At 41.3% G+C, this 11,037-nt stretch overlaps 2 protein-coding genes across 2 annotated transcripts; both read right to left on the bottom strand.

Moving 5' to 3' along the window:
* On the bottom strand, nt 1-5,489 carry LOC145979667 (uncharacterized). Its single transcript, XM_083112632.1, has 2 exons — nt 4,865-5,489; nt 1-122 (listed from the first exon to the last, which is right to left on the bottom strand). The coding sequence occupies exons 1-2, from the start codon at nt 5,487-5,489 to the stop codon at nt 1-3; spliced, it is 747 nt and encodes a 248-aa protein (XP_082968758.1).
* A 324-nt stretch (nt 5,490-5,813) lies between these two features.
* On the bottom strand, nt 5,814-6,473 carry LOC145979666 (protein CFDP2-like). The gene has a single exon (XM_083112631.1). It carries the CDS (start codon nt 6,471-6,473, stop codon nt 5,814-5,816), a length of 660 nt encoding a protein of 219 aa, XP_082968757.1.
* Between the last annotated feature and the right edge of the window lie 4,564 nt (nt 6,474-11,037).

Below are 11,037 nucleotides of genomic sequence, written 5' to 3'. Positions count from 1 at the left end.
TCACGTGCTGGATATTACTCCTACCCTAGGAGTGGATGGGAAGAGGTTCGATCCCAGAACCTCACAAGAAGGAAGCAGCCTGGAAGAGGACGTCCTTGCCATGGATGTCAAACAGCCCACACCTGGAAATAGACTTCACGACGATGAATTAGGATGTCACCGGTTCCAGAGATCACAGGATGCAGTGAGGAACATTCGGAGACTTATTCCGGAAAGTGTAAAGTCAGTGAAGTGTAGTGAAGTGGACGGTGTTAGTGTTTTTTTTTCTTTCAGGCAAACCTCACCAGGACATTGGACTCACAGACTTACCTGGGTAAGCCCTTTTTTTCGGTGAGGGGAGTATAATACTGTTACAAACAGTATTTGTTTTGTTTTTTTGTTTCTTTTTTGTGATTGTGTATGAATCTGTATGTTTGGGTTTCTTCCATGGTTCTGTGTAGCTCATAAGATCCAATAAGGTTTGAACTTTCAGCCCTCCCCAATGCGACGCAGGAGGAAGTATAAATATGGCCTGTGTCAGAGGATAGGGGAGTGTGTTTTGAACTGGATAGCAGAAGGGAGAGCGATCTTCGGGCTCCAGTGGCCTCCCTTGAGAAAAAGCATCCCGAGGCAGTTCTGCCGATGCTCAGCTTTCCACTTGGCAGTTCTGCCGTGGGGCTCACGTTAGAGGAATGTAAATAATGTAACTTAGTGAATTATTGGAAGAATCCGAGCCTTGTTTTGTTGAATTGTAAATAAATGTATAAAGCCCATTTCTGCGAGTTTTCAGCAATCACCCTGCAACATTAATTCAGTAAGTTCTTGCCTGTGATTGATTCTTTGGTTCTGAGCTCTCTGGTGAGGAACGGGATGGGAAGCCAGGACTAACGAGCCTATTTAGTTGTTTATTTGGGTTTTTCCTGCCAGAAGCGGCCCGGTAAGGGTGGAGTGTTGCGGAACAACGAGGAGCAACTTGTTTACTAACAAGTAAAAGGAGATTGGTGGTATTCCAATTTTTTAAAATAACAGTAATTTTTTAAATTTTAATTTGACATTTAGGTAAAGTTAATAATTGTATTATTAAATGACGAAGCTCTTTTCCGTTAAGAAGTGTGCAGTACGTAGTGCTATAAAAAATAGGCCACACTTTTATTATAAAATTATATGTACTTTTGGGTTTGGCGACTACTTTAATCATGTCGAATTTTCTATGATCCAACAAAACACTCACCAGTCTCAAGTCTGGAAATGAGTTCCTTTAAAAAAAAGGAGGACAGAATCAAGAAAATATGCACGAAAGCCCATGGAAACAGCTGGAAAAGAATGGCTACGAGAAGGCGGATAGACTGGACATAAACAGAAGAAGGAAGAAAAGAGGAAGGGGAGAATTGGAAGAGAAAGAAAAAAGGAGGAGAAACAAAAAGAGAGGAGGTTTGGAATAAGGAGTATGGGGAAGACCACAAAAACATATGCAAAGTGGTTAGGAAATAGGGCATTTAAACTTACAAAAAAGGAGGGAGAAGCATCTTAAGAATAGCGAAGAATGCAAACAAGAAAAAGGAAAACAGAGAAGAGGAAGAGGAATGGATTATCTACGAAGTGAAATGTAAAGAAAGTCAGAGTGTGTACATAGGAGAAATGAAAAAGAGGCTGAAAGACAGGTTGAAACAACATAGGGATGATGTACGACTTAATAGAGAGAGAAATGCAATATTTAAACACACGAGAGAAACAGGACATTACATAGAGTGGGATGAGGCTAAGCAGATAGGAAGGGAGAAGAGAATACTAGTGAGAAAATGGAAGGAGTCCAAACAAATAGAGAAGAAAGGAGAAGAAGACACAATGAACTGGAAAGAGGGACTGAAGATAAACAAAGATTGGAAGAAGGTGTTAGCAAGAGTGGAAAGGACAAGAGAGAAAGAGGAGTGAAGAAGGAAGAAGAATGAAGGAAAAAGAGCGTGAGATAAAGAGTCCAACCACATTACAGATGAAAGAAAATGTTTAGCTAAATCGCCTTTCAGGTGAAAGTACAGTTGACAAGGGAAGGCCACCAGAACAACTTTCTAATCTGGAGGGGTGCAGAGTCTGAAGAAGACCTTGCTAGAAAGTTGAAACGTTGCGTTTATTTTATGATGTTAAATGTTGAGATTTACCCTCCCGATGAATATAGTTAGAAAGAAATAGTAGAATATAGAATATTTACACCAAAATTTTCATTCAGGAAGTTACTATGGCCATCACAAAAATTCCTACCATAGCACAAAGAAAGAGTTGAAAACCGTTAGAAACTTCCTGGGGGTAAAAATAAGCATTGTATACAGAGTGTTCCGTTCAAATCTCCCCAATTTCAATTAATTACTGTGAACGAAGTACGATGAATTGTGAAATAATTGTAACACCAAATGAAAGGCCAGATCTTTAAGTTTTGTTTTCGTGACTTGAAGTTGTCCGTTTGCTCACTACGCAGCGCCACAGTCGCATAAATAAAAATGGCGACTGTTGAAGGACGCGCGCAGGCAGTGGTGTGGTATGCTGGGACAAAATCTGTGATTGCAACGCAACGAAATTTCAGACGAGTGTACGGAGGAGTTGCACCTGATGCTAAATCGCTGTGGTTTAGTAAGTTTCTAACAACCGGCAGTGTCCTAAAACAATCTGGTGGAGCTTGCCGTCGTTTGTCCGAGGAAAAGGTGGAAGAAATTCGAGGAGGGGGGGGGGGGGGGGGTTCAGAGAAGCCCGAGTAAATCCATCCGCCAGGCATCTAGGCAATTCGTGTGTTTGCGACTCCAGTTAATAACATCCTAGAGTTACGAACCCGCATACGTGATACGATTGCAACAGTAACAGGGGACATATTGGAGAGAACATGGCAAGAAGTTGAATACAGACTGGATATTGTTCGTGCTACCAATGGGGCACATGTGGAGGTCTATTAGTGTGTAGTAGTATGTGGAAAATAAAATTGACGAGTTTTTCTTCAATTCTCTGAAATTTCATTGCTCTCTCATTCATACTTTCTTTTCTACGATTAATTGAAAATAGGGAGATTTGAACGGAACACCCGGTATTTCTTTGATAAATATTATCCTTAATATTTGTCAGCTACAGTAAAACTGGTTACAGCTTTTGTATGAACTTTTGTATGTAAAAATCAATGGGTTAAATCAAAACCCCGCATGTAAGGTTGACCGTAAACTTGCCAAGATACCTAATCAATTAAATTTTCTTTAACTTTACCCAAAATTAATCAATCAAATAATGCATATATTCTGTGTAACAATATTGTATTTGAATTCATAACATATCTTCCATTAGCCTCCGATTAGCCTAAAGCAGCATAAAATCGGAGTAAAATAAGAATGTAAATGCACACATGTATCAATTTGGCCCAGTTGTATAGCTGTCTTTCATTATGCATATTTTGAAACTGAAAATTTGTGTAAATTATATGAATACAGTTATCGAATGCGTGCATAACATTTACACTAACAAACTGCTTTGGTAGACATGACCGTAATATTTTAAACGTTGACTAAATTTTGAAACTAATTATTTTGCAATCATAAGCAACATATCTTAACGTTGTGACTTGACTTGACTTAATTCCTGTTGTTCCCCGTGGAACATAGGGCATCAACAAAGCATCTCCACCTGATCCTACTGACGGCAATTCTCTTCACTGCATTCCAGCGCTTTCCTTCCTCCAAGGCCTCAGCGTGAACAGATCTTCGCCACGTCTGTCTAGGCCTCCCTCTTTTCCTTCTTCCCTGCGGGTTCCAGTCTAGTGCCTCTCTCTCGACAGCCTCATTTTCCTTCCTCAACGTATGCCCTATCCAATTCCATTTTCGCCGCTTTATTTGTATGGACACCTCGGTTTCTCCAGATTTTCTCCAAAGTTCTTGGTTTTGAATCACTTCTGGCCAAAAGATATTCAAAATTTTTCTCAGGCAGCGATTGATGAAGGTCTGTAATTTAGAGGTAATCGTTTTTGTTACTTTCCATGTCTCAGACCCATACAACAGTACAGACTTAACATTACTTCGAAAAATACGAAGTTTGGTCTTCATAGATATCTTCTTGTTCTTCCATACTGGATAGAGCCTCACAAAGGTGCCATTTGCTTTTTGGATTCGTTGAGAAACATCCTGTGCCGCCCCTCCGTCTTTTGCCACCACACTACCCAGGTAAGTAAAGCTATCCACATTTTCAATAATCTCTTCACCAATATTAAACGGGTCTGTTTTTCTGGAGTTAATCCTCAGTGCCTTGGTCTTCTTGGAGTTAATCACAAGTCCTGCTTTTTTTGCACTTTCTATCAGATCTGCTAGTTTTGTTTGCACATCACCATGTGCTTCAGATAAGAAGCACAAATCGTCTGCAAAATCAAGGTCTTCTAGTCTGTTATTCAATCCCCATTGGATACCACGTCTTTTCCCTCCTATTGCATTTCGCATCACTGCATCGATCACGATCAGGAACATTGTAGGTGATAATATACAACCTTGCCTCACTCCAGACTGCACATCTATTGGTTCAGATACACGGCCTTCATGTATAACTCTACATGTATAATCACGATAAGTTTCTCGGATAAGATCAAGAATTTTTGTGGGCACTCCATATCGTTTCACTTCCTTCCACATTGCATTTCTGTTGACCGAGTCAAATGCTTTCTCGAAGTCAACGAAAACTGTATAGAGACGAGATGACCATTCTATACATTGTTCCAAAATTATCCGCAAGGTGTTAATTTGATCAATACAGGAGCGATTTGGTCGAAACCCTGCCTGTTCTCTTCTGAGTCTCAAGTTAACATGCTCCTTAATTCTGTTTAGGATAACTCTAGTGAAGATCTTACTCGGAATGGAGAGAAGTGCTATACCTCTCCAGTTGTCACACTTTGATGTATCCCCTTTTTTCGGTAGCTTCACCAACAGGCCACTCCTCCAGTCCTTAGGCATCACTCCCTCTGTCCATATCTTCTCAAATAAGGGCTGCAACATATTTGCTGTGGTGTTTATATCATTTTTCAGCACTTCCGGTGGTATGTTGTCGACACCAGCTGCTTTACAATTACGTACCTCTCTCAGAGCCTGTTTAATCTCTCCTACTGTTGGAACATCCGTCCTAATTCTTACACTGGGGCCAACATCACCATCATTATCATCTTCCTCTTCCCCCTGGTCTATCTGAGCATCCACAGAGCGATTAAGGGTTGCAGAGAAGTGCTCCTTCCAACGTTTCAGTTGGTCCTCAGTATTCGTAAGGAGGGTACCATCTTTACTTCTCACTGGTCGATTTCTCTGCATCTGTTTCCTTGACAGAACTTTTGTGATGTTGTATAGTTCTTTAAGATTCCTCTTTTTTGCTGCTTCCTCCGCCTGCTGAGACAGATTGTCTACCCAATTTCTCTGATCCCTACGAACACTACTCTTTACTTCTCGATCCTTCTCTGTATACTTTGTTTGCAATTCTGCCTTCCTTGCCCTTGTCCTGCTTGAGTTCATTGCTCCCTTAATTACTTTTCGCTCATTAATCCTTTCCCAGGTCTGCAGAGACATCCAATCTTTTTCCTCCTATCCTTGAAGCCCAGAACCTTTTCACTTACTTCTGCGAAGGCAGATCGAATTTTTGTCCATTCTCTTTCAATTGTTTCATTCTGCTCACTTTCATCGGTCAATACTTGGAACCGATTTCTCAGTTCAATCCTGAAGGTTTCCTGGAGATTCTTATCCTTCAACTTACTAACATCATACCGCTTCCTTGTCTGTTCCATTCTCTTCTTCTGAGCTTGAATTTTCATTTTAAAGTTAGCCACTACCAAATGATGATCACTCCCAATGTCCGCACCTCTCTTGTTTCTTACATCCTGTAGCGAACGTCGCCACGTGGTCTATCTGGTTTTCTGTTGCCACGTGGTCTATCTGGTTTTCTGTTCTATGGTCTGGTGATACCCACGTTACCTTATGGCATTTCTTGTGAGGAAATATAGTACCACCAATAACTAAGTCATGGCTAGCACAAAAGTCCACAAAAAGTTGTCCATTCTCATTTCGCTCTCCTAAACCATGTTTACCCATGACATGCTCAAGGCCTTCGTTGTCCTGCCCCACCTTTGCATTTAAATCTCCTCCAATTATTATGATATCCTTCCTTTTTTGCTTCTTTATTGTTTCATTGAGCTGCCTATAAAACTCTTGTTTATCTTCAGGCTCTGCTACTTCTGTGGGTGCATAACACTGGATCATAACGATGTTTCTGATATTGGTTTTGAAATGTGCCACAATTATCCTCGCAGACACTGGATACCATTGAATAAGGCTCCTTTTTGCTTCCTTGTCCATCAATATACCCACACCATCACGGCTCACACCTTCACCCTCAGGTCTTCCGGAATATATGAATGTAGCTCCTTCATGGGTATTTACCTCTCCAAACTCTGGCCATCTGACTTCACTTATACCTAGGATGCTCAGACAATAGCTCTTCATGCAGGCCACTGCCTGCCGTAGTTTTCCACTCTCCCGCAGGGTTCTTACATTCCATATTCCAATTCTCGTTGTCCTTTTCAGGCCAAATGTCGTCGTCTTAGAATCAGTTCGGCTTCCTCTTGTTGATGTTTCTTTAATAGTGTGATTTAAAGTGTGCGGGTTATTGGCCCACAGCACCCGATCTTGGTGATGGGGCTGCCATCTGAGCCTCCAAGCAGGCTAATTTTCTGTCGGGGTATTTTCCCCTAGTCTTTTAGGATCCCTCCTCCACAAGACAGTGGTTTTCTCTCATATTTATACTCACTGAGAATGAGTGCCTCTTCCGCCAGCTATGCCGTTCCAAAGGTCTCCTTCTCCGCCATAGTTGCCGTTGAGGTCTTCACCGTAACCCTGGCAAGGGACCCTTACAAGGTACTACCAGCCGGTGCCAGCTGGCCCAAGGCCTTGGGCCAGCTGCTGGAACCTTAACGTTGTAATTCAGGGTAAATTATTTGATATTTCTAAAAATATTGTTTACAAAAGATAAAATTTGACCAAATACAAGTGATTATTAGATGCCTATTTCGGCCACATGAAATCTTTACATCACGAACTATTTCTGTTGTTTATTTAAGAGAATAAAACCTTTGTTACTTAACTTGTATTTTTTCGTAGGGCCCGAATTACATGGAATTGTCCTAAACATTTCTCATTTTCAGCAACATCTTGAAGAAATGTGAGCTCTACTCTTACCTTTTTCATCATAATTGCCTCTGCAATTGAGCACACAACACTTACAGTATACTGTAATGACTGCCTACCGGTAGAAATAGGGAGCCACCACATCATGAAGGCAACAGTGCCTCCGGGAACCAGTTGGGCAACAAAACAAAACAAATCAAAAATTAAATCCACGGCTAGCTATGCATACAACCTCAACTGGCTCCTTGTAACACACACATTTGTAGGTGAAACTCAATATAAGGAGGTAAATCGAGATGCAAACACAACCATTATTATTTTGATAATTTTAATTTATATTATTTTAGCTAACTGAGGCATGAAACAAAACTGATCCAAGAATAAAGACCTATAAACATATTTATAAAATTTACACACACTGTCCCAAACTAAATTATCAATGAAGAGTTGAAATTATTTGGCCAAATACATAATGCATGCAGTACGCGTACTACACTACAGTTTGCACATTACCTTGTCTGCCGATGCACATTAGAAAGAAAAATATATATAAGCGCGCACTGAGTTCATCGTTGGGGCCCAGTCTTCTAATATAGTCCTGGCGTCACGTTTGAAGAGATATGGATGGGGGGGGGGGTAATAGATGAAATGATGGCGGTTTTTTTCAGTAGAGCAGCTACAACCACTGGTGGGTTCCTTGGTCGTCTCCGGTTCAGTCCATTTCAGCACGCGTGATTACTGTATAAGCTGTTCTGCAGGCATCTTAACGTTGAACTCGCCGTACTTTGACAGTGCTTCACACTTGCCCGTTCACACGCCCGAGCGTCAACAGATCCGCACTGCTCTCATATGCGTACAAGGCAAAGAATCAAAGAACTTTTCGAGAGCGACCACTTTGCCTCCTTACTTCTTCACCGTTAAAACTTAGACTGTCTGTCCCAGGACTCTCCACACTCCTGGAAACACTATTTTGCACTATTGTGCTCCTCTGACCAATCAGGAGCTTGCACTTTCTTCTCCATTATGCACTACTGACGCACTATTGACAATGAACATGAATGGAGGGTGTGTGACTTTGCAAGTTTACAACGTTATATATAACTCACCCTTTTACTAAAGTCGACAGAAACATGCCTAGGTTCGAAATTTATGAAGGTAAATAGTTCTCCATTGAGCTTAATTCTGAAATTTACACGCAAGGGATGTTTTCGAAATGGTGACAGGCTTGTAAATATTCGAGAGACAAATATATGATCGCACAGATGGACAGAGAAAAGGCTTGACGTGAGAATGTCTGAAAAATTGGTGCGACTCGAATCGGAAGAGACCCCCCCTACAATGGAGGGTGTGGAGCCATCTAAGATGGAAGAAAATCACTAGATTTAGAAAGTTGAAAGAGGAAAAGACAAAGTTATACCTTTACATACTTATGCCGGTGAAATTTTGACATGCCTGGCAACACTGACGTCCAGGCGCGCATTTCGTTGGGGAGAGCTAGCTCTATTGTTACATTTTTTTCAGCTTTCTAGACTGGCTGCTGCATTCTGTCCCTCGGCCGTGAAAGTCGCATGGTGGTAAATTCACGTAACTGTGACAGCACCATGCTGTGCGAAGGAGGTGGTCAAAAATAGGGGTGACGTCCATGAGAGTTCCCACGACCCACGCTAACTTTCGAAAATAAGAAAAAAAAAATAAACAAAAAAAACCCCTTGGGTGGACGCTGGGAAAAGTCCATCACAGAACCCCCCCTTCGGATTAATCACGATGAAAATCTGAATAATCTGAATATTCTATACAATAAATTATTTGGGGCATATGGCTGTTCACCCCCTCACAGTACGCCGAAAAAAATACAAAAAAATTTACTGGGATGAACTTACAAGATATAACATCATTATGAATAGACAATATACAGAAACAAAAAGATCTATACATGTAATCATAAAAAAAATAGAAATACAAGAAGTTTAAATATTCACAAATACAAAGAATACACAAGTACATAAAAAAATAAAGATTCCATTCTGAATCCGGAAGAGGTCTTTCAACTTTCTTTCCTTTCAAACTGTCCCTGGAAGGGTCGCAAACGACCTGTGGTCATTCATTCATGTGCAGGCGACCTTCAGGCAAGGTTTCCTTCCTACAGCTGGTCAACAGTTTTCTTTGCGCTTGAGGAGTGGTCGGGTAGCTTTACTACAAAAGGACCCCTCTTGTTCGCCGCACAGTCATAAATACTTGACACTTCTTCCTTTTTCCAATATTCCGAAAAAATATATACATTTATAATCTTCTTATCCTCTTCCCTTTTCTTTTCAGCAATTGCTGGCGAAACTTTTTCATTATTATTTACAATTGGCACTTTAAACATGATGCACATTACAATTACAAAAACACTAATGATGATAAAAATAATAATAATAATAATAATAATGACAATTACTGTTAATAATAATAACGACAATAATAATAATACTAATAATACAATAGAAAAACATTAAAATCACTAAATTACATTTAAATTCCATCATCAGCCTCACTGTGCTATTCCAGTGTTGCAGTGTACCGGCGTAGGTTGGTGGTGTTGTAAACACCAATCTCCTTGTTGCTTCGTGGGTTGGACAAGAGGTACGCATTGGGCCCTACTTCCTTCACCACCACGAACGGGCCTTCAAAGAGATGCACGAATTTTCTGTAGATCCCTTTGTCTACATTTGAGGTCGCAAAAGACCTTTTTAGAACATAGTCTCCTTCGTTGAATGTTGTCAAGTGTCCTTTGTCGTGCTGTTTCTTTCTAGCAGCCGCAGCTCTTTCTAGATTTTCCCTGGCTTTCATTAGCTTTACCTCGCGACTGGAATCGTCGTTTAGTCGAGGGATATTGAATATTCTCCTTATTTCCTCCTCCGGGTTTCTGTTGAGAAATAGCTCGTAGGGAGCATATCCCGTCGAACTGTGCACGGCCAGATTCATGCACTTTGTGATGTCCGGAATGTGTTGCGGCCACTCACGATGTTTGTCCTTTAAGCAAATGCGAAAAAGCCTCCCTATCTCCCTCATGGTTCTCTCCACAGGGTTAGCTCTAGGATTCTTGACACTAATGAATCGCACTTCGATTCCCCTCCCATTCAATTCCTGCTTCCATCTCTTCCCCGTAAACTGAGTCCCTTTGTCTGTGAGGAACGTCTTTGCATTCGGACAAAGTACTAAAAAGTCATTCACAATCTTATTTAGGATTGCGTTTGTTGTAGCTTTCTTCAACGGATAAACCATCACAAACTTGGAGAAGACGCACAGAAGTACCAGGCAGTACTGGAGACCGTATCTCGCCTTCGGTAGTGGACCGTATAGATCAGCTGATATAATTTCGCCAACGTTACTTGCCACCACTGGGTGCATCGGTCCTTTCATCTCCTGGTTAGAATATTTCGTCCGCAGGCAGAGATCACATGCATTCACGTGCTTCTTGATGCTTGCTCTCATCTTCTTCCAAGTGAAGAATTCGGAGATTGCAACGTGAGTTTTCTGTTGTCCGTAGTGGCCTCTCTTGTGATAAAAATCCATTATGCCATCCGTTAGGCACTTCGGAATGCAAATCTTGAACACTCCGTTTTCCTTTTTGCACAAGATGTCATCTTTTATCACATAACGAGAATTTTCTTCTCTCTCCTCTTCTTGGTGTCCCTCTAGGGATCGAACTATTGGCCCTAGCACTTCGTCTTCTCGTTGCAGCTTCGGAAGGTCCTGCATCGACGATCTTGTCTCCTGCCCTTTTGCTTTCTTCTCGTAGGCTCTGGCAACACTGCGATTCTTTTCTCTGGCTTCTACAACTTGTGCCGCTGCGACCATCGTAGCCGGGGGTGTTGGTTGACAGCTGTCCCTCGTCACA

The sequence above is a fragment of the Lepisma saccharinum genome, chromosome 26, assembly GCF_977018435.1.
Source record: "Lepisma saccharinum chromosome 26, izLepSacc3.1, whole genome shotgun sequence".
Classification (NCBI taxonomy): Eukaryota; Metazoa; Arthropoda; class Insecta; order Zygentoma; family Lepismatidae; genus Lepisma; species Lepisma saccharinum.
The sequence above is the reverse complement of the archived record's forward strand: the minus strand, read 5'-3'. Positions and strand labels throughout refer to the sequence as shown.

Excerpts from the sequence above, each read along its gene's own strand:
- LOC145979667 (XM_083112632.1), bottom strand. The coding sequence starts at position 5,489 with ATGAACTCAAGCAGGACAAGGGCAAGGAAGGCAGAATTGCAAACAAAG. Across the intron at positions 123-4,864 it reads AAAGTGTGACAACTGGAGAG|GTGTGGGCTGTTTGACATCC; the intron begins GTATAGCACTTC and ends GTCTATTTCCAG.
- LOC145979666 (XM_083112631.1), bottom strand. The coding sequence starts at position 6,473 with ATGAAGAGCTATTGTCTGAGCATCCTAGGTATAAGTGAAGTCAGATGG.